Source organism: Ambystoma mexicanum, chromosome 4p (genome assembly GCF_040938575.1).
Source record: "Ambystoma mexicanum isolate Mex_15411 chromosome 4p, UKY_AmexF1_1, whole genome shotgun sequence".
Classification (NCBI taxonomy): Eukaryota; Metazoa; Chordata; class Amphibia; order Caudata; family Ambystomatidae; genus Ambystoma; species Ambystoma mexicanum.
This window is the reverse complement of record NC_090927.1, coordinates 278,145,947-278,170,340: the sequence shown is the minus strand read 5'-3', so window position 1 is coordinate 278,170,340 and position 24,394 is coordinate 278,145,947. Positions and strand designations below refer to the sequence as shown.

Sequence of the window (24,394 nt, the reverse complement as noted above, 5' to 3'; positions counted from 1 at the left end):
GCCAGTGTATGTGCATGCCCAATCCCTGTTTGCCCATTGGCAGACACTGTGCATGCACATAGGTGCCATAAGGCAACCCCAGCTAGAAGCAGTCACACTTAAGTAACATTAGTGAGCCTAACTCTAGGCCGTGTCCCTCTGATTGTTTGTAATCTTTTCACTACAAAAGCTTATGACATTTCTTTACACAAAACAGCTCATCTATTTCTATGAAATAGGTGTTTTTTTGTTTTGGGATGGGGAAAACTGTGCTAGTGTTTCCAGCAATTGGTATGTTACAAGCAGAGAGAAAATGATAGGAGAAATCCCATGAAGGAAGCCTAGAGCACAAATGACCACTTCTTCCTGTCTCCATCTGTCTGATTCAGTGAAGAGTAGGCTCCTTGTTTACACTTCAATCTAAAAGCATTTTTCCGCTGATGCATCTAGTATGGTATACATTTGCTTGAAACAGTCCTTGAATTCTACCCTCGACAACCGCTTCCTGGTTCCCAAGATCATCAATTGTTGCTTCTACATGCCCGACTGCTTCCGCACCGTTGCATCATGGACACCCACAAACTACATCACCAGTCTCTTGGAAATGTCCATAATGCAGATAGTCCGGAGCTTGCTGCCCACCACATCTTTGCCTTGAAGAGAAAAAATCGTATCTGATCACTTGGGCTTTGAAATCATTCAGCTGGCATCCAATGAAACAACACATTGATTTTCAGACTCTCATGGTCATGCACCCTTTCATCCGACAACCTCTGACGTCTACTTCCCATAACTTGCTGGTCTGGCACCATCAAAATATGCACGTTGCAGGGTAAGAACGCTACATTAAGACTCCTCCCTGTGGAACTCACTACTGCCACATGTTTGCTTCGTATACGACCGCATAAAGTTCCATAGTGCGCTAGAGACAGAATGAAGTGAACTAGGACACATTCGTACGAGAACGAGAACCGAAGCTTGGGATTTAACCCGTGACTTGAAACACAAGACAGAGATAAAAACGAGAACAAGTAACATTGGCCCTGATTTGAGAAAGACGGAGAACCCGTCGAAACACGTGTTACCACAGAGGGCACTGTTGTGATAATAAAAACTCCCAATAACTACATTGGGAAACGGAGAAAGGAGTGTTATGTGATTTTTGCACTCTCAGAAAGACGCGGGCGCATGGGCTTAATGCTCAAGTAACTGTCACATTTTTATATTCCTGAATTCGTTTTCATCCGTTCTCTCCTTTTCATGAGCTTTTTAAACATATCTCTCTAGGGCAAACCTAAGTCAAGAAACACGTTTTATTCGGTATACACCATTAACACTACAACATGACACTCTAACCTATATAGTAAAATATGTATACAAATACAGAAAACTTCAACAAAAACTCTAAACCTTGTTCAAAATGTCTCTTTTACAAATGTTAAAACATTGTACATACACTCCTCATCAATAGAATGCATAAATAAAAGCATAGCGCCAGTACAGGATCTGTTACAGTTCTTAAGAAAATGTGGCTTAAGCCATCCTCTTCTTAGGTCATATAAAACTTGCAAATCAATAAAAAATGTAAAGGATTCTCGTCCTTACCGAGCCCACAAGTGTATTGCCTTTGTGTGCCCTTCCAGCTTGTTCTAGTCTTCACAAGGAGGGGATTTAATCTGATCACGAGGACAACCCTCCTGTACCCTTGTGATCTCATTTTAGTTACAAGGTTCGGTGTTGTTACATTGGTACAGGCCTCAGTATAGAGCCTTAGAGATGGCAACTTCATAATGAGCAAGTGGGTACTTTGCTAATCTTCCTGTGCAGCCCTCTTCTTAAGCAACCTTTTCCATTGCCATTTTGTCATGGCGCTAAGGGTCTCTACCTCAGTTAACTTCTTCAAATGATACCATTGATTCTTTCCTTGTGCAGGAGATAATTATAGGCATTCCCTATATTGGGATTTGTTGAGGAATCCAACTGCACTTTAAGAAAGAACTGTACAAATCAGTTCCATGCCTGGCAGCTTGTAGTAGACACACCTAATTCACGTCGTAGTGCATCTCCAGGTGTTGCCAGCGATAATCCTACATGTTTCCTTAAAGCCATATTTTGTATGACCTCAAGCCGTGTGCCGTAGGGAAACCCCCATAGCTCGCTTCTCCCGTGTAACATTGCCATGTGAGTGTTAAGCTTTGACACTGAGAGGCATTTATGCATCGTAAAGATGAAAAGGGGTGGAGACCTTAAAGCTCAGCCTTCTTCACCGTCAGCTTTCCATGCATGTTCCAGCTGCCGTCTTGCCAGAACTCCTGCCCCAAAGACTTGTAAAGGTTAACTACCTCTATTTCATTTTCATGAATGACCTATTTACCCAGTGTCCTACCTTTTCCAAAGACCACCATCTTTGTTTTTGATACATTTAATTTCAGACCGTGGTCCCTGAAAAATGCACCTCCATATACAAGACTCGGCTGAAGACCCACTTCTGTGAGATCATGGTGTTGTCAGCGTAGAGGAAGACTCTAAACTTGGTCCCATTTAATTGGGCGGAATAACCTTAACTGAATCCTCCTGTGGGTTAAAATCCAATAACAATAAAGTAAATCAAAATGGGCATACGGTGACCCCTCTAGTATTACAGAGATCCTCTGAATATTCATTTGCCGTTCTAGAAGTGTCTACATGTACTCACTGAATTAGCTGCAGGGACGACCATTTGATCTAATTTCTTCAATAGCAGATTCCTATCAATCAAATCAGAGGTCTTAGATAGGTCAAGAAAAGCTGCACATGCCTTACTGCCTCTGATCTTAGTATATTTCTTCACTATGGTATCCAACAGCAGGCATTGATCTAGTGTGGAGAATCCCTTTCTAAAACTAGCTAAGCTGTCTGGTAAGACGTTATTTTCTAAAGCCCAGTTCTGCAGCCTCGTTGTCAAGCAGCCTGAATATATCTTACTCGGGACGTCTAATAATGATATTGGTCGATATCAGTGGGGATCAGCTAAAGCACCCTTTTTTAAAGAAAGGAACTAGCAAACTCCTCTTCCATGATACTGGGTATTCATCTCCTGGAGTTACTGCATTAAAAATGTGCTTTAACACTGGGGCCCACCAATCATAAAACCATATATATAATTCAGGCCTTACCCCATCAGGGCCTGCAGCTTTGCCAATTTTCATCTCCAGGATGTGGATGACAATTTTGTTCTGTGTGAAATACATCTTTTCAAGGGTACTCAATTCTTTGGTTTTATTCTTGGAGACCTCAGGTTCTGCCTTAAACAGGGCCTCTTCAAAATGTGCTATCCACACTGATGTTTGATATGGAGCCTGGGTCTCCTTCACCTTTTTCCTCAAACCCTCTTGATACCACCCTTCAGAAGGAACGCGTTAACACTACTCTCCTATATTTCCCCGTCCAGCTTGTTGCATTGTTTTTCAGTGAATTGTTGCTTCTTGTCCTTTAACAGTTTCTTATATATGGCCCAAATATGAACAGTGATGTTTTCTTTCATGGCTTACGTCGTAAACTGTTGTCTATGGGAAATACGAGAGATTTGTTGATTTGTGGTGACTTTAATCTGGTGGTTGATCTAGCTCTAGATAGGAGTTGCTAAATGGGCAGGGATGGTAGGAAAAGAGACAGGGATTCCCTACACTTGTTTATGGATGATTTTGGATTGTCTGATGTTTGAAGGTTGAAGAACCCGTGTGGGAGGGAATACACATTTCACTCCAGTGCACATGATATATATTCTCGTTTAGACATCATGTTGACGAGTGGTGCGGTGACTCAGAACGTGGAGAATTTTGTGATTGACTCTATCGTGATTTCTGACCACGCACCTATCATGTTAGATATGTCTCTTAATTATGCCTCTATTAGATCCACGGTTTGGAAGTTCAACACTATGATTATGAAAGAGGAAGGTTTGAGGGAAGTGTTGGTGAAAGAAGCTGAGGAGTATATTAGAACTAACATGAATGGTGAGGTGGGAACCAACACAGTGTGGGAGGCATTCAAATGTGTGATGCGTGGTGTGGCAATGAAATTGTCTGGAATTCATAAGAGGAAGAATGTTGAGGAAACTGAGAAGTTGAAAAATTCAGTTAAGGTTCTGGAGAAGGGGATAATGTGTAGATTTGATGCAGTGATTTCAACCAAGTTACTCAAAATGAAATATGATTTGAACAAGATTTTGAGTGAAAAAGCAGAGTTCATGATGTTTAGAACCAAATGCAGGTATTATGAGGGAGGTGAAAAGTGTGGCAGGCTACTGGCCCATAGACTGAAACAGAGGGAGGCGAAAAGAACAATTAAAGCTATTAACGGCAGGCAAGGTGTGACCAGAGACCCAGTTGAAATGAATGCCGTATTCAGGAACTTCTATAAAGACTTGTATAGTGAACAATCTCTAATAGAATCAGACCGGATGAAGCAATTTTTTGAGTCTATGGACTTAAGACACTTGTCGCATACAGAGAAAAATATTCTGGAATCAGAGATCTCTCTTGATGACGTGAAAAAGCCTGTTTGGAGGCTTAGTTTTGGGAAGAGTCCTGGCCCGGACGGATTCCCGATCGAATTCTATCGAGGGATGCTGGAAGAGGTATTGGACCTGGGATATTTAAAGATAGTAAACTGAAGGGTTTGCTACCAGCAACTTTGAGACATGCCACAATATCACTTTTTCATAAACAAGGTCATCCTGAGCTGGATGCTAGTAGTTATAGGCTGATCAGCCTGTTGAATTGCGATTCTAAAATTCTGTCAAAGATCCTGGCGAGCAGGTTGGAAACGATGCTTCCTAGAATAATTCATCCTAACCAGGCTGGTTTCATTAAAGGAAGGCACTCCTCTGTCAACATGAGAAAGCTGCTGCTTACTCTGGAAGTATGTCAAAAGAACGAGTTGGAGGCTGTTGCCTTGTCTCTGGACGCCGAGAAGGCATTTGACCCTGTGAGATGGTGTTTTATGATGAATACCATGGAGAGGATGAATTTTGGTCCTGAGTTTTTAAGCTGGATTCAATTGTTGTATACAAACCAGACTGCGGAGGTCAACACAAATGGGGTTATATCGGAAAGTTTTGAACTGCAACGAGGGACTAGGCAAGGCTGTCCTTTATCTCCTCTGCTGTTTATAATATCCATTGAACCTTTGGCAGAGGTGATTAGATCTAATGACAAGATAGTGGGCGTCAATTACAATGGAGTATGCCAGAAACTATGGCTGTATGCCGATGATTTACTGTTGGTCATCCAGGAACTTGTGTCTTCTCTTCCAGTAGTGATGGTCTTGATTGAAGATTTCGGCCTGTTGTCAAATTATAAAGTCAACTGGACCAAATTGGAGGCTCTACCAGGTTCACACTTGACTAATTGTAGAGAACTTGTGAACATAGGTTTCAGATGGTGTCTGACACAAATGAAGTACTTGGGAATTTGGATCTCCGGGAACCTGAGGACCATGATGGACCTGAATTTGGATATAATTCTGCAAAAATTAAGATTGGAATTGGACCGTTGGAGTGAGCTTGGCCTATCCATTGGCAGGAAAATGAATGCTATTGAGATGATTTTAGCTCCAAAGTTAAATTACATTCTGAATAAGATCTCCCTTGTAAACGGATTTGGAAAAAGATTTCAAGTATTCTGCAGACCTTTTTATGGAGTAAGAAAACACTGAGATTAAAAATATGGAAGTTGCAGCTGCAAGAGGACAGAGGGGGATTGAATGTCCCAAATTTTGAACTATATCATCAAGCATTTTCCTTGAGGCATGCCCTGCCCTTTTTGGAAGATATGGAAGATGAATGGGCCGTGGCTGAGGCAAAGGGTGCTGGCCCCTTGCGCCCTGGGGCTCTCCTTTCCACTGTCACGAGAGATCGGGAAAACGTTTCTGTTCTAACAAGTTTCCTTAGAACCAACGGAGATCATATGAACAGTCTGCCGGGTTTATGCCTGGTAAGAAGGGTATGTCATCAATCTGGTTGAACCCGGATATCAAACTGAACAATAAGACCTTGTTCTGGCCAGAGTGGTTCGCAGAAGAGATTGTTAAAGTCGAAGATCTTTTTGATGGCACCACTTGGAAAACATTTTGGATTTTGAAACTAGAGTTTGATTTACCTACAGGTACTTATGACGAATACAGAAAGTTAAGGAGAGCAGTGAACATTCAATCTTTGGTTATCTCCGATTTGGCTCTAACTATTCAAAAGATTGGCAGAAGTGATCATTCAGCATCTAAAATGTATAAAATGTTGATTGGTTTCACTAATGCTAATGCGGAGCTCCAGGACAAAAGGTCTTGCTATCTGAGAGAAGAGATGACTGCAGAGAGGCGGAGTGACTTATGTAGGAATATTAAAAGAATTTCCCTGAATGTTGGAGAGAGATCCAGACAAGTAATGCTCTTGAATAGAGTTTTCTGGACACCAGTAAGACTTAAGGAATGACATTCAACAGAGTCAGACAGCTGTTGGGATGTGGTCACTTTCGTGGCACTATGGAACATATGCTCTGGGAGTGTCACAGGGTGAGGAATTTCTGGTCGGATGTGACAAGTTTGATGAAAAAGGTTGTCAATGCAGATTTGGAATTTGACATTGAGACTCTAGTCCTTGGGGAATCCACCATGCTGGACAATTTAGGGAAACGTCAGATTATATAGATTTTACGTGGGGCCATGATGGTGAAAAAAATGATCCTGAGAAATTGGAAATCAGATGTTCACCCGACCTTGAACGTGTGGATGGAGGAGATGTATCGCACAAGCAATATTGAAAATGTGATATATTCTGTGAAAGGGGAAGGACGTATTTTTGATAAAATATGGAAGGTTTTTTGGATAAGGGCTAGTAAGTCATTGGAGCTTCCTGTGTCGAGTTAACCCGTATTCAGATAAGTAGACATGCATGTTTCAATTTACTCATCATATTTATTTATTTATATTAAAATAGCGCGCAAGCAGCCCACGGGCATTGAGGCGCTGTTACTTGCAGAAAACTTAGTTACACAGGTACAGGCATAGTGGCGGTTGTTGATACATTATGAATACTACAGAACATCCTACTGGTGTTACAGACATTGCAATTGGTCATTGTGTTACAATTTATGCATTGGGTCATGTGGTGAGTATTCATGATAATGTGCGGGGCCTTATGTGAAGAGCATAGTTTTCATAGCATTGCGGAAGGTGGTGAGGTAGGCCTCACCTCGGATCGTGGGGGTTAGAGCGTTCCAGTGAATGGGTGCATGATAAGGGAAGCTGGATCCGCCTGCTATGGCTTTTTTTACTAGTGGCACAGAGAGCATGTTGGTATACGGTGATCTAGTTGGCCTGGTGGTGGAGACGGGGTGGATTCTTTTTGAGTGGTAGGCAGGAGCGTTGAGGTGAATGCACTTGTGGGACAGTGTCAGAGCTTTAAAGATGATCCTTTCCTTGATTGGGAGCCAATGCCTTGGGCTGCCTGGAGAGCATTGTTTTGCATGACTTGTAGTCTCTCTAGGTTTTTATTGAAGGTTCCTAGAAAGAGTACATTGCAGTAGTCTAGCCTAGAGCCGTTGATGGCTCTGGCTATGTTGGTGCAATTCTTTTTGGAGAGAAAGGGTCTGACTTCATTGATAAGTTTAGCATGATATGCAGCTGCAGAGGCTATTGCATTGACTTGTCTGTCCATGTATAGGCTAGAATCCAGGTAGACTCCAAGAGTTTTGACAGAATCTGAGACAGGAATTTTGATGGTGTCGATGATGAAGTGGCTAAATTGTGAGTCTTGTTTTTTTAAGCAAGTCGGGACAACCTACCAGGAGGAGTTCAGTCTTGTCGGAGTTGAGGCATAGTCCATTGTCTGCCATCCAGGCTTGGATGGTGTTGTAGAGGTTGTTGAGGGTCAGGGAGTCGGTGTCATAGTTTCCAGTGAGGGTGAGGGGGATCTGTGTATCGTTGGCGTAGTTGGTGTAGGAGATGCCCATAGCGTTGAGTAGGAGGAAGAGGGGTCTACAACGTGTGAAAATGTTGTAAAGGGTAGGGGAGAGGCAAGAGCCTTGGGGCACACCGCAGAGTATGATGGTTGGTGAGACGGAGGCTAGGTCGGAGAATACTTGCATGGTTCTGTCTTGTAAGAAGGAGGTGAGCTGTGGCCTCTGGGGAAAAGTTGGCAGTGGAGGAAAGGTGGTGGCAGAGGATGTCATGATCTACGAGGTCGAAGGCCGCAGATAAGTCAAGGAGTAGGAGAAGTGCTGGTTTACGCGTGTCTCTAGCATCGTCCATCTGGTTTTTCAGGTCAAGAAGGGCGGTTTCAGTCCAGTGTCTGGGGCAGAAACCAGATTGGCGCAGTGCAAGGGGTTTGTTTTCTTCAATGAAGTGTTGAACCTGCAGGTAGGCTGCTTTGTCCAGTATTTTGAGGAGGAATGGGACAGTGGTGATGGGTCTGTAGTTGTTAGGGGAGGTGGGGTCGAGTGTTGGTTTTTTTAGGAGGGGGGGGACCCAGGCTTCCTTGAGGGAGGTGGGGACTTTTCCTGTGGTAAAGGAGGCATTAACGAAGGCTGTAAGGAAGGGTGCTAGCGCTTCAATGCAGTCTTTGATAATGGGGGCCGGGCATGCATCCCCTTTGCAATTTGAGGGTTTGATGTTCCTCATTATGTTGATGATGTCTTTTTCCTGAATTGGTTTGAAGGAGAAAGGTTGGGGAGGGTCCGGGGCAGGTGGTGGGACAGGGATATGTTTATTAGGAAGGGCTTGTTTGGTGGCTAGTATTTTGTTTTTGAGGAGGCTTAACTTGGTTTGCATGCCCTTTTGTATGTCATCACACCATGGTTTGTCTTTGGTGAAATTCTGGGGGGTGAGAGTGGGTGTCTCGAGTTCCCTAAAAATGGCGAAGATTTCTTTTGTGCTAGATTGAGCTTCCGAGATTCTGGATTCAAAAGATTTGGCCTTTGCTTGGGTGATTGCCTTTTTGTATTTGATGGATTGAGCTTTAAAGATCATTTTAGCCTTGTCAGTGTGGAATGTTTGCCACTGTGTGAGTGCCACCTTTTTCTCATTGCGGAGAGTAAGGAGGTCCTGGATGAAACATGAGTTAGAGTGGGTAGTGGGTTTAGATTTGCGGGGTTTGAGAGGGGCAATGGAGTTGATAGCTGCTTTGATGGCAGCTATCAAGTGTTTCTGGGTCTGAGGAGAAAGGTGGTCTGAAGGCTGGGCCTTGGAGGAAGGGCAGTAGCCTTTCCTTTGTGAGCTGGCGGGAGCTTCTGGCGAGGCAGGGTGGGAGGGGTTGGGGCGGGGTGGTAGCGGGGGCGCTAGTGGTGAGGATGCTAAATGTGATGATGTGGTGGTCAGACCATGGGGTGGGAGTGTTACCGGTGATGATGAGTGGGCAGTTATGCTGTGCGATCCAATCCAGGGTTCTGCCCTGGGTGTGAGTTGGGCTAAAGATGGTGTTCTTGTAGCCCAGAGCCTTGAGCGCTGAGTCAAGGGAATTGGCTGCTAGGTCCTTGCTATCCAGGAGACCTAGGTTGACATCCCCAAGGAGAATGGCTTTAGACTGTTTTTTGAGGTTGTCAGAGAGGAGGTGAATGAAAGAGGCTTGAAAGTCTCCTGTTGGGCCTGGAGGGGGGTAGACAGTGTGCATAGTAATGGTGCAGTGAGGAGAGAGGGTTAATTTGACTTGGAGGTAGTCGCTGTTGTTGTGCATGGATTTCTCTACCTTTCTGATTGAGAGGCAATCTCTGGCAATAATTGCTACACCTCCACCTTTAGAGGGGCGATCTTGCCTACTGATAGAGTACCCAGGGGGTAGGGTGAGGGAGAGTGCAGGGCCTCATGCAACCAGGTTTCTGGATCACTATAAAGTCGAGGTCATGGGTGGTTAGGAGGTCGTGGATGTCTAGAGCATGAGCATTGACTGACCTGGCGTTAATCATGGCGCATTTCAGATGGGGTTCAGAGGCGTCTCAGTGGAGGTGAATGGGGGGGTGAGGTGGAGGGCATGGTTGTGCTGTGGGAGTTGCACACCACAGATTTTACACTGGGGGGCTCATTTCCAGTGGTGGTGGGCACATGTGAAATAGCATTTGGCATAATAGCATTCAAAATAGTGGTAGAAGAATTGCACATCACATATTTTACACTGGGGGGCTCATTTTTAGTGGGGGTGGGCACATGTGAAATAGCATTTGGCATAATAGCATTCAAAATAGTGGTAGAAGAATTGCACATCACAGATTTTACACTGGGGGCTCATTTTCAGTGGTGGTGGGCACATGTGAAATAACATTTGGCATAATAGCTTGTAAAATAGTGGTAGAAGAATTGCACATCACAGAATTTACACTGGAGGGTCCATTTTAAGTGGTGGTGGACAGCTGTGGAGTCATACTCAGTATGGATGCGGTACGTTTGTAAGTGCGGTCAAATACTCAATTAGCCGCTATATTGGCAGTCCTTGTGATGGCTGTGGGCTTGGAGGTTGGGCGGAGAAGTCTGGCCTTGTAGGCAGATAGAGCAGGTTGCACGGTACGTGAGCATAGCCTGGTATTACGGGTGCTCGTGGGAATGGGCTGTGATCTAACAGTGGCTTGCATAGTACGGGCACGTAGTCTAAAGCGCCTTGCGGTACAGCATGGGTTAGCAAGTAGATTGCAATGGTTGTGCTTCTTACCTTCCAGAAGCGGCATAGGTTTGGGGTAGACATTAGATGAGATTGCACATATGGCTGGTGGTGCATCCATGGAAATGGGGGCCATTTTGTATCATGTCTTTTGCTTCTTGGTTTGTTGCTATGCCAATGTTTTCTAGAAGGTTGTTTTCAGGTCAATGTTTTGAATTGCTATTGCTTTTTGACTTTTGCATCACACCATTTCTGCCCCCCCCCCCTTTTTTTTCCAATATATTTTTCATTATTATTGTATGGATAATTGTCTATTGTATCTCTTTGGTACATTGATTTCTTCTGTTAATATTTAATTAATTGGTTTATAAAGAAAAAAAAACAGTTTCTTATATTGTTTTTTTTTCATGTAACCTTTTGGGTTACCCTCCGTCGACTCAGAGTTGAGCACCCATTTGGCATGCCTACAGTCTGCATCATCTTTCCCTTTGCGTCCATGTGGAGCTGCTGAAGAGAGCAGCAATTTGTCATGATCAAAGCCCAAAGGCTGCTCGCAGGAGAGACTAGTCCTATCCGGGTCATAACCCTCAGAAGATTAGCACATAGCTGGTGCGTTTCACCGTCCTGGAGAATACTTGACAGCTGTTTTGGTTAGACCTGGAACCTGCTTTTGTTATAATGATCAATACATATTTCGAAGTTTGAGTGCTTATGTTTTACTACCAGCCCTGGAAGGGTACTCCGTGCCAACGTTACCAGGCCCTTCCTCCAGCGCCCCTGTAGTGGCCTTTCTGCATTTATCGAGGATACCTCAAACCCGTTAAAAAGTTCCCTTAGAATGCAGTCATCCTCCAACCATGTCTCCTGAAAACAAATAACAAAAGTGAATAGCCATTGGATCCACCTATTCGCAAAGCCAACTTGCACACTACATCTTCCACATCTTCCACAGAACATGCAAACAGACAGGTTCCGAAGTGTTGAAAAGACTTTGCAGATTATGTCATTCACTGCCAAAGTGAGTGCTCTCATAAGTCTTCACAAGAGTTATATTTATTTATTTATTTGTTGTGTATTTATATTGTGCATATACAGCAAATGTGACATTCGGATTGTGCATGTGCAGAACAGGAAGTCCAGGGGAAGAGGGCAGAAGTGCATGTCCGAGCGGAAAGTGCTAGGAGAGAAAGGAAGTGCAGGTCGGAGTGGAGAGCGCGCAAGTGCTAGGGGGAAGAGGCATGGGGGAAGAGGGCCCCTGGGCTAAGCGAATGCTCAGGGGAAGCCAGGTGGACAAGTGCCGGGAGAATGCAAAAGTGCAGGGGAGTGAAGTCCACAAGCAAGTGCTAGGATGGAGCTGAAGGGCACAAGGTGATGCAGGCCAAGCCAGGCTAGTGTAGGTGAGGGACCCCTGGAGGCCGAGTGCAGGTTAGGCAGTGGGGGGTTCGATGGGGTAGAAGTGCTGGTGTAGACTGGGTGAGGAGGGCCTTGTGCCCTTTAAGAATAAGAAGGAACCAGGCAGCCAGTCACAATGCGTCAGAGGGAGGATATTAGCAGGGGAGAGGGAGAGTGAAGGAAGAAGAGAAAAAGAGGGTCTTGCTTCCGTGAGTACGGGCCTTGAAAGCACAGATAAGATTCAGGTTCCTCCAGCCTTGGAGCGTGTCAGGCAGCAGTGCTGAACCTTGATTGAGGAGATGCTTCGCCCTGCTAATACTGCCTGCATCTGTCACAGGAGGTGCCGTATTTGTACAGCTATGGCTCTCATTATAGCGCACTGCCTTATTGTCTGCTGCGCTCTGTTGCACGTCAACACTTTCCAAATCATATCCTTATGGCCCACTGGGTTGTTTAGGGCTTTCCGTACCACTAGTACCATTCTCCACATGCTCCAGAGTCTGACAGGTATCCGCTTTATCCTGTATGGATACGTTTAGATGCTTGGGTACCCCAGTTGAACTCTTTCCACACTCCTTTGGTGAGTTAGAGTCTTGCTTTCATCAGTATCATGATGAACTACCCTTAATTCTGGAAATTTCGCCTTCATCATTGGCACGGTCAGGCATACTCCACCAACCATTGTTGTTTCACCTCTCTGGTCTGTATTCCAGTCAGATTGAGACTCCTGTAATCCCAGCAGAACACCCGACAGCCGCTCAATAATTCGATGCACTCATTCAGCAGCGATTCATCCCTACCCCTGAGCACTTTCAGGGCCTGTTTATCATGTTTCAAGTCCCTGAACATGTCATCTACTCTTGCTGCCCAGGCAGGAACTGAGCCAGAAATGTCCCCCTCTATATATCTTTGAGATCTACTGTCATCCATTATTCCAGAGTTTTGAGGGGACAGTAAATGCCGACTTGAGGCATATTCTGTCCTCCCTTCTTGTGCACCTGAAAGAGAGGCAATATCTTCCTGTTGTATTCATATTCCTATTGTTAATGTTCATGGGGCTCCCTGACTGCGTCTGCATAGAATGTTTGTGTGGAATGCTATTTGGATTGTTGGGGGATTCGGAGTGATCGTTGAGAGAGGCATGAGGAGTGGATGTATGCAGTCGCAGTGCGGAGCGCCGGGTTTATTACTTACTTGAAAATAAAGCATTTTCTATGACTCCCCAGCCTCCGTATATGCTTCATTTTGGCGACGAGGATGCCCGGCATCCCACGAGAACCCACTTTGAAGAGAGAGCTGGAGCTCCGAACGGACCGCATCCGCGTTAGTTTGTGCTGAGAGAAGGAGGGCATCCCATAAGCATTCAAAGCCATTTGTCAAAGGCAAGTGTTCCCGGGTAAATAAGGGAAGTTTCGATCGAAAGTGCGATCGCTTCCAGTCATACGCGTGCAGCATCGCGTGTATTAGATTAAAGGACCTTTTGTTGGCTCGCGCTCACGTGATCGTGAGCATTTTCAGGACCAGGATCAGCATCGCGCTTCATAAGAGTAAAGGACCCTCCAGCGCTCACGTGATCGCGCACTTTGTGGACCAGGAAGTCTGGGGAGGACGAGGATTAGGCACCTTCATCCTCGTCCCAGTACTTGAAAAAAAAACATTTTTTTTCTTTCCTCTTCTCCCTATATGAAGATTGAAAAAGGGATGCCCACATAAAGATTATCAAAGATTTGCAAGACAGTGTCTTAGTAACTCCACACCTCCACACTTGCACAACTGTGGAGAGGCCATTTGGATTACTAGAATGCAGGGCAAGTATTCAGCCTCCAGCAAGTTTTTTGCCGACTCCAGGACAACCAGCAGTTGTCTGGTCAGAGTGGAAGGAGTTTTGGTTAAACTATGTTCAACCTGTGGAACATGAAGAACTCACATCCCGCAAGAAGAAGCTGCTTTTGTTGCATGCCCTTGGATTAGAGGGTCAGAAGAAGTATAGAGAACTTCCAGAATTGACGAGAGATGAAGCTGGAGATGCTGACGAACATGACAAGGCCATAAAACAATTGGACAAGTACTATGCCCCGGAAACTAATGTGGCTAAAAATAGATATACATTTTACACCAGAGTGCAAAAAGAAACGAGAGTATTGAGGAATAATTTTCAGCATTGAGGGTCTTATCGCGGACCTGTCAATTCGGCAATGGCATCACCCTTGATGAATTAATACAAGATCAGATAATTATTCACTAAAAAGATAATATAGTTCAAGACAGACTGTGGATGGTTGGCAATCCATCACTACCGGAGACTATAGCCATTGCTAAGCGGGTGGAGCATAGTCAATTATGCTCCAAGGAGATGAAAGACAAGAAAGAAGAAGCTGTACAGAGCATGCAACGCCACACTACCAAGGTAGTACAGGAACAAGAGGAACAAGGCCAGGTTAATGCACTGCGATCCAAAGACAAGATGGAAGCCACTCCAGGAAAGAACAATAAAGCAAAAAATCCAGAGTACAGAGGAAGTTCAAATAAAGGTCAAGGAAGAAATTGGTCAAAGAATGAACCTCGTACACAGTATGATCAAAGATTTCAGAATGCCCAACCAAGAGATGGTAACAGATGTTATAACTGTGGCATAATTGGTCATTATGCGAATGCAAAACAGTGTCTGGCACTGGGACAGAAATGTGGAAATTGTGGCATAAAAGGTCATTTTGCAGTTGTTTGTAGAAAGAAGAAGAAAGTTTCTGTCATCATGGATGAAGAGGAAGAGTCAGAGGAAGAAAGGGTGTTCTTCATACATGAACCTGTGGAAGGAGAATTTAAGTACCCGAGTTGCGTGGTGGTTCTAGATAATTGGAAGCTTAGAGTGAACGTGGATAGTTGTTCACCATGGACAATTATTACTAAGAAAACATGGCAGAACCTTATGACACGTGGTCTCAAAAGCGAGTTCATTTCACCAGACATTAGAAATCCGGGTGGATTTGAAGGATCTAAGATCAAAATGATTGGGTGGTTTTCTTGTATCATTCAATTTAAAGACAGACGAGCCCAGGTTAAAGTTTATGTGGCAGAAAAAGGTGTGAACATCATAGGATGGAGAGACCAAGCTGGTTTGAGAATCAGGTTAGATCCATGTACGGAAGAACAGATTCTGCTGGTAAATAGTAGTCAACAACGAAGAAAGGAAGTGTCAGCGGAGAAAAATAAAGTTAAGTCAAAGTTGGGCTTATTAAAGGATTTTGCGCAGAGAATTTGCCTCAAGAAAGGAGCTGTACCTGTTAGACGCACAAAGTCTAGACCGGTTCAATTTGCCATTGCTGACAAAGTTGAGCAGGAGTTGACATTGTTGGAATCTGAAGGTGTTATAGAAAAAATTGAGTCTTCCGAATGGGTGAGCCCCATTGTTGTGGCACTGAAGAAAAATGGCAAACTCAGGATTTGCGTGGATTTGAGGGATGTCAACAAGAACATAATAACTGATATTTTCCTTCTTCCCATTATTTCTGAAATGTTGAATTGTATTGGAAATGCGGATGTGTTTTCTACGTTAGATCTCTCAAAAGCCTATCATCAAATTTCACTTAATGAGGATTGCAGAGACATTACAGCTTTTATTACGCCACATGGTCTGTATAGATATAAACGCATGCCGTTTGGTTTAGCATCCGCGGCAGCCGTATTCCAAAGGGTTATGATGCATGTTCTTAAGGGTTTAAGTGGGATCTTTGTGTATCAAGATGATATTATTGTGTTTGGAAAAGGAATGGAAGAACATGATAACAGGTTGAAAGATGTGTTGAGAAGATTAGAAGATGTTGGTTTGAAAATTGAGCAAAGCAAGTGTAAAATTGGAGTTGATGAAGTAGAATATTTAGGACATAGTGTAAATGGCAAGGGGTACTAACCAAAAAGGGATGCAATGGAAGCCATTAAGGAGTCTCCTAATCCAAAGAACAAAGATGACTTGAGATTATTCTTGGGGTTATGCGAGTATTATAATAGGTTTGTTAAAAACTTTGCGAGTGTCACAGAGCCGCTGAGAAAATTGTTGAAAAAAGATGCTAAGTTTGTGTGGAATGATGATTGCGATAAGGCGGTAGGTTGCATAAAAACAGAAATATGTAATTCTTTGGAGTTAGGAGGGTTTGAGTTTGGTAGGATGACTAAGATCACAGTGGATGCCAGCGGGAATGGTTTGGGAGCAGTTTTATCACAGATAGATGAAGATGCCAATGAGAGAATAATCAGTCATGCCTCAAGAGCCATTTCAGATGCAGAGAGTAGATATTCAGTAATTGAAAAGGAATTACTGGCTTGTTCTTGGGCGGTGAATTATTTCAGGAAATATTTGTGGGGAACAAAATTTGTGATTCAGAAGGACCATAAACCATTGATTGAAGTCCTTACGGTCAAAGGAATGTGCAAGGCCTCGCCGAGATTGGCAAGACTTAGTCTTAAACTGCAAGATTACAACTTTGTAGTGAAGTACGTGCCTGGAAAAAGGAATGTTGTTGCTGATTTTCTATCAAAATTACCATTGGGAAGTGGCCAGACAATGGTGGAGATGGATGATGAGATGGTAGCTGTGGTGTTTGAGGTCACGTCCAGGGATACCAGGATTGGGGAGTTGAGCAAAGATATTGAACTGTTGCAAATCAATGAATACATGAAATCTGGATGGCCTGAAAAGAAGGCAGTTAGCGAAGCATGTTTGAGATTCTGGGAGGTGAGAGATGAATTGTCAATAGAGGATGGATTTCTAGTGAGGGGGGAAAAACTAATTCCCCCACGTAAATTATATGATGAACTTATTGAAAAAGCACACCAGGGTCATCCTGGCATTATGGCCACAAAGAACAATGTGAGATTGAAATACTGCTGGCCAGGTATGGATCTGATGATAGAGAGAGCGGTTAGAAATTGCTGGCCATGTCAGAACAGTGACAAGAGTTGTAGAGTTGTCAAGTCTAAACCTATTAGCATTTGTAAGGGTGAAGCACCTTGGGAAATGGTAGGGATTGATATTGTTAGGCCATATCCAAAGTTGATTGGTGAGAAGAAGTTCTTGATAGTGTTGGTTGATTACTACTCAGGGTGGCCTGAAGTCAAGGCAGTGAGTAAAATTGATAGTCAAGAGATAATAAAATTTATTATGCAAATTTGCAGGAGGGAAGGATTTCCCAAAATAGTCATTAGTGACAATGGAGTTCAATTTAAAAGTAGAGAAGTGAGAGATTTTGCAAAGAGATCGGGAATTGAATGGAGGTTTTCAGCTTTATATCATCCACATACCAACGGATTAGTGGAGAGGTATAACCGTGTTATTGTGGAGGCGGTAGAGTTGGCTTTGAGTAATAATGTATCAGTGGATGAGGTTCTCAAGGAGAGGATATGGAGTAGTAGGATGTCTGTTAAGAGGGGAATGGATGTCTCTCCATTTGAATTAATGAGGGGAAGAGCTCCTAATACTTTTCTTAATCCAGAATGGGTTAATCACAGGAAAGCTTTACATAGTGGAAATCATAGTTTGGTCAGACATCGGGTTAAGAGTAGTTTCCCCACAGGAGAGCCCAAGCTGAAAATCGTACCAGGAGATTTTGTGCGAATTAAGTTTGGTAGAAACGTGAGAAAGGGTGACCCTAAATACAGCAGTCCGGTTGAGGTGGTACAAGTGTTCAGAAGAGCTGTTGGAGTTGCTGGTGGAGCTGTGTGGAATTGGGATAGGGTCAGTAAATGGATGTGGAAAGGGAAGCATGGAAGAGTTGGGAAATTTGGAAGTGAGAGAAGAGCGACAGATTTGTTTGGCGATGATCACATTCAGTATGAGTTGGAGGATGTGAATGGGGAGATAGTCAGACCAGCTCGAGAAGCAAATATCTCTCAAAGTGATGATGTTCCTGAACATAGTTTTGTGCGTAATACAAGAGAAAGACGATTACCGTTTTGGACCAGAGATTATGTTATGCAAAGTTGAATTCTAAATTTTTTGTTGTTTCCTGCTGACTAATATTATAGTAATTTCATTTGGTTTCCAGACTGTGTATATAGTTAGTTATCGCTGTCATGTATAATTATAAAGGTAACTTGTTTGCTTTTCAATATTTAAAGGAGGGGGGTGATGTTGTATTCATATTCCTATTGTTAATGTTCATGGGGCTCCCTGACTGTGTCTGCATAGAATGTTTGTGTGGAATGCTATTTGGATTGTTGGGGGATTTGGAGTGACCGTTGAGAGAGGCTTGAGGAGTGGATGTATGCGGTCGCAGTGCGGGGCGCCGGGTTTATTACTTACTTGAAAATAAAGCATTTTCTACGACTCCACAGCCTCCGTATATACTTCACTTCCCTAGTGGATAGAGGCGGGGTAGTCACCCTGTCAACTCCAGGGGCCACATGGTCCGTAACATTGACCATAGCTCTAGGGATGCCCCATGTGGCCATCCTGCCCGTAATTATTAAGTTAACAACAGGGATGGCTGCTAACGTTACTATTGGCACAATATTGTATTGGCCCACTACCCCCTGGCTGATGTTAATAGGACAGAGCTGCTGTTCCGCATGGCCCCTGGCATATCCCCGCACTCACAAAAGAGAGGCAGGCTCCCGGGTATCTGTTGCCTTCTGACAGTTCTCATCATATAGACAGTCAATGGTTGTATGTGATATTTACGCATTTTAAAGGCCGAACACAAAACAGACCGAATTTTTTTCAGCCGATATTATGTGGCCTTTAAAATTCTGAAATATGACATTTTCAATCTAAGCCCCTCCCCTCCATGACGACGATCCCTCCCCCACCCTCTATCAGTGGATTTCTTGAAAATTGGGGGGTTGCACCACAAAACCCCCACTTTCATCACCCACCACCCTCTTCCAGCCTAACACATTGCCCCTCCTCTCCCATGCAGTCACACACTCTCTCACACACACACACAAACAAGACAAAAAACACACTTACCTTGCTCCTGCAACTTCCCTTGTCTGGCCGCGCCTGTCAGCAACTGCGCACACTCGTGTGCGGCAGCGGCATGACTGATTGATTTAAAAAGACCATTTGGAGCGGTCTCTGAGCGGTCTTTCTAAATCGGGCTTTAATGTTTTCGTTTAGTGCCTCAAGTAACGATCTTTCATATGGAGTGTCCTGGGATACGACAACAGGCTCTGCATTTGCTGAGGATTTGTTCCTTAATCCATTGCTGTCCACAGCTGCACCATGTATAACAGGCTCTGAGTGAGAAGCCTGTATAATGCCTGTGTTCTTCATAGCGGCTTCCGTCCGCTCAGTTGGGCTCGCTGCGTTCTCCATATAAGCTAATAGGTTTCCATCCCCTATATCTTTGGAGTTCATATTGGATGCAGGACCAATATTTGTGTGACTGCACTCTACTGGGTCCAAGTTAGGGTTAAGGTCATTGTTAGAATTCTAGATCTCCCCACCTGTTTTATAATACTTCTCCAACATCTTCTGGCTCCTCAGTGCCCACTTAATTGTTGATTGCGTGTATTTATTTTTTCGTAACATGCATATTGGACAACTGTGTAGGTGGCTTAGTTCTCCTAACCCTTGCAACAGAGGCCCTCTTTGTTTCAGTTGGCAGTGCCAGCTGTGCCAGATTGTGTTGGCCTTATTAAACTGTTCCTACTTAACACCGTTTACTTTCACTGGTTACAAGTGAAAACGTACCTGGCAAAATGGAGGGCGGAAGTATGTTATTAGGACCTAAAGCCGTCGGTCACGTACTAGTGTTCAGATGGCCACCCCAAGTCAGCTCAAGTGGATACATTAACAGCCAGAACTCGCCCCCACTGCCACCACAGTCCTTATTTCATAACATCAGCAGCAAGACGAACCAAGTGGTTAATGACTGGTATTTCCACAGGCTGGGCCAAGCTGTGTTTACTAAAAGACAGCAGAGCGCTCTAATGCAGCGGGGCCAGCCAGGCCGCCTGATGCATAACGCCCAGACCAGGTCAAACCCCAGACACCCAGTGCTGTCTATTGCCTCCAGCTCTGCACAACAAGAGGCCAGAGGAACATCCGAGCCCTAGGTCCTCCCTTATACTGTCGACCAACACTGACACCAGCTCCTATGCAAAACATGCACATCCCTGTGGAACAGCCAGGGGTGTTGTTAGGTCTGGAAAAGATCAAGGGCTAAGCTAATGTCGGGATTGGTGGGACTCGGGGCTAGCTATAGCCTTTTGGTTGTAGCCCCTGAGCTTCTATCCGGGGCTACAACCAAAAGGCCCGGGGCTATAGCGCCCTCAGCCCCCCCTAGCAACGCCTCTGGGAACAGCCAGTACTCCTTTTCAAAAAGCGGGTTGGCAATCCTGGAAAATTTGGGAAGTTGGCGACAAAGCACAGGGCACTGCCCCAAGCAGCACTGAGCAGCTCCACTGTTTCCCAGACCGTCCATAGACCAAAAACTCACCCCCAAGCCTAATGCATTGCCGGTCTTGTGGTGCACTCCGCTCATTCCGCTTTGTTCACCGGTGCAGAAACACCATGTCGTCTCCCACACTGTACTTGCTGTACTCACAGGGGTCTGATCCAAGGAAAGGACCTCACACGACGTACTACTTCGTGGCAAGCAGCACTGATTCACTCCTGCGCGGCCGCTTCCAACACCATCAGCAAGCTTATCATGGTGCTTGAAAGGAAAATCAGATTTTTGTTCCTGCTCCTTCACCTCATGACTGTCAAACAGCTACTATTCATTATCCTCATTTTCTTCCCCTCACTTCTTCCACTCATATACATGACATTTTTCCTCATTAACCTCGCTGATCACATTTCTTCTCTTGCCGTTTCCCACTCATTCTGTTTTCTTACCTTTTACGCGAATAAAATCCTTCAACACTGGGTTTTTCCTTTTCCTTCTCCTTGCTTATGCTTTTTCTCCTCTCCATTCCATTTTAACCCTGCTATCCGTCTGCTTCTGTACCCTTCTGATATTCTCACCCTCTTTTGCTGCTCTTCGATAACTCTGCTTACCTGCTCTTCTTCAGTTTCTTCTGGATGGTATTTAAGTGTGTTCATGGTCTTGCAGTATCTCATTATTCCTCTCGTTTCCATGTACTCTTCTAGCTGCACTCCTTGCGGTTCCACTCTTTCCTTATTGGCTGCCTCATGTCCCCACTGTGCCCAGTCCCACTTAAGCTCATTTTATCCCTTGTGCCCCTGATTGATGGAATGGTCCTGCTTCCCCATTTACGTGTTTTCCCCACACGTTCTTCCTTCCGCTTCTCTTCTGTTATTCCCCAGTATGAAAAATGCATCATAATTGTGTTTGCTTGTATTTTTTATGTATTTGTTACCGCTTATTTGCAATCCTCTGCACAGCACATCATTACAACACTCTATAAATTAAAATAAATACCCCACTTGACAAAAAGTACTGCTTCATTTATGTCATTTTATTTTTAATTAAAGAATAATTGTATGCCATTTTCTTCCATAATATCTTCCAACACAGTTTCATCTACAATATTTTCCACTACATCCATCTGTACCCTCCTAGGGAAAAAAGTGATGGGAGACAAGTTCTGTGTGTGGATACTTAATACTTAATACAAGATATGTTGTAAAATGGAGTATAAACTGCAGAAAATGTAATGATTGCATGTTTTAGCACAAAGCTTGCAATGGGGTTGCTTAGCGCATATACATTTCTAAATCTCCCTTTGACAATACATTGGAACAAAGGTGTTTTTCAGAGGGAGTAGGTGGCCTCTTTTTTGCTAAAGAAAAACCAACTCTCAACCCCACTGAATCAAGGAAGAGGATCAGTCCGATGGCTGCATAAATTCGCTGAATGAGCAGGATTACGATACTCATCGCGAGGACCCACAGTGAAGAATTGATTGATATCTGAATTGTTGTAACTTTTTGCACAACTTACTTTCCCTCCTCAAAGCAGTGGGTTAGATTGGTTGCAATTCACATCAGGGTGGTACTTCACGGAGAACACATTCCACAGTACAGAAGGACCTTACGAGTTAAGTGAGTACATTTAGAATTAGTGGAGTGCAAGATCCGATCCAGTGAGAGGGAATGAAAATAAATCAGGGATAGTTGCAATGGGAGAGGGGGAAGGGGACTCTAGCCAATGTTTTGGCTCAAGAGGGGGACGGTCAGAGGTCTGAGTCCACGGCCACCGTCTAGATCCAATTATGCTGGTATTTGGTGTGTCAGGGGCTCAGCTTTGCAGGTGGTCACCCTGCTAGAGGTTTTAAGACTTGACAGAGGTTCGCTGGGTACACTTTCAGAAATGTAGCAGGTGCACCACACATAACTTCTCATCACATGATGTATCGATCAGATTCCCCAAGCCTCAATTAAACATACATATAAAACAATATTCTACCACCAATAAGAGAAATCATTCTCCCTGAAAACCTGGAGTATCATACTGGGCTTGCTTGCATAGAGCAATGCGCGTCAACTAATGGGGCCTTTCTATTCGTGTTTTGGTTGCAGGTCCAAGGACCGATCTGAAGTGTTATCAGTTGGCCACTCCAGCTCCAGAGGATGATACAATTTACACTTGCAGATTTACAAATCCATGCGACCAGGAGAAAACGCACTCCATCCCCATTGCAGTCATAAAAGGTACGGCTTGCTTTTTAAGAGAATCTCATTAAGAGTTCAGCGTTTCAAAGATCTGCAAGGTCCCCATGTGGTCAGCATCTACTGTATTTTCTTCACAACCGATGTCAAACGTTTATATGATTTTAATTTTCTCCACAAGCAGTTTTGTTTTGGGTTGTTCAAGGTTTACATTTTGAACAGACTGTATGCATATCATCTGAAAATTAGGTTAATTAGATTAAATAAAAATCAGAAAAAAATGAGGACTTGACATAAGAGTATTGAGACATAACACATAACATGAATTTTGAGTAAAGTAAATTGAAAGATCTATTAGTGAATGAAAACACAACATGTTTGTCAAGGGTATGGTACATGTTCCTATCAGCCATCACATCGGCGTCAATGCAAACATAGTGCAAGTCTGTGTGCACTGAAGCACTTTACATACACACACGTGGTTGCATAATTCTGCCCATCGTGCTTTGGCATGACAGCCTTGGGGTGCCTTCTCAGTGGTCGTGCTAGCGAAAGACCCAGGAGCATTTTAAAAGCATTAAAATAGAAGCCTTGCATGAAAAGGGAAATGCAGTGTGTGGATAAGGGTATTGGGAATACCTGGAAATGTGCTGCAGATCTCTGAGGTATCAAATTGCAAAATGTCCAACACGCCGAAACCAGTGTACTTTGTTTTGGCCAAATGAGACTCAGCAGCAGTAAAAAAAAACACTGTTCTCTTAACTAAACATTAAATCACTCCTCAATATATTCTGGAGCTGTGAACATCTATGCCAGGGGTCTGCAACATTTCACTCTCAAGATGTTGTTGAATTGAACTCTCATAAGTCCTAGCCAGCGTAGTCACTGGTGAGAGATCATTGGAGTCCTAGTCCAAAACAACTACAGATCTGCAGGTTTCAGACCCCTGATCTATACCCATATAATACATGAATGTAAATGCAAAGTGCTTTGTTTAGATCATTTAATGGTAATGTAACCTTTTTATATTTATTTCAAGACAAGTTTTGCGAACGTGATGAAAATGGCTGGGACATCACAAAAGCTGGGATCTCGTCAACCATAAACTGTCCAAGTGACAAAATTGGAAACATGACAAGGAATTGCTCATCAAATGGTGTGTGGCTGCAGATTGTTGATAACTGCATAAGCAAACAACTGAAAGCAGCGTTGGATAATGTAGCCGTGAGTATAGATTATGTACTTTCCTCACTGATGCTGGTCGTAAAGTTTTGTCATGTACACCTCATCATGTATTTCTGGATTTCAAGGATTTGTAGTGTTAGAAAGAAGATGGAATTGCAATGTTCCAGAAAACATAAATCAAGGACTCTCATCAGATACAAGCAATCTTTAGCAGGGGTAGGCAAAATGCAGCACTCCAATCCATTTAGGCAACGACTCCTCTACATTGACTATACTGGCAAGTTCTGATAGGAGTTCAAGGCCAAACTATCTAAAGGGCTGAAAGTTGTTCACCACTGTTCCACGGTGTCCAGCCATAGAACAAGCAGGTACAAGTTAACCTGGATTACTTCAGTGTCAGGACCCTGTCATCTTGCCAGCAAGGACTATTCCCAAAAGGCATGTGGAGTCCAGTTATTAGGTGTTTATGTGCCTGAACTATTCAAGTGTCCTGAGACCAATCAACAAACCTCCAGTGTAAATGTTGAATTCAATGCAATTCCGGAATCCACTTCTGGGTTTTGCAGAACCGCAATGGTGCACTGTGGTCCCAACCTTTGTGAAATTTGGAACATGGACATGAGCAAGGCCTGTTATAGATTTAG

General features: G+C 43.8%; 1 protein-coding gene across 1 annotated transcript in view; it reads left to right on the top strand.

The window, feature by feature from the left end:
- Positions 1-24,394, top strand: part of LOC138452822 (adhesion G-protein coupled receptor F3-like) — a 496,652-nt gene that overhangs the window by 269,493 nt on the left and 202,765 nt on the right. The window contains exons 10-11 of the mRNA XM_069605163.1: positions 22,476-22,607; positions 23,605-23,789. Of these exons, the coding sequence (XP_069461264.1) occupies positions 22,476-22,607; positions 23,605-23,789 (317 nt within the window). The remainder of the gene's footprint in view (positions 1-22,475; positions 22,608-23,604; positions 23,790-24,394) is intronic.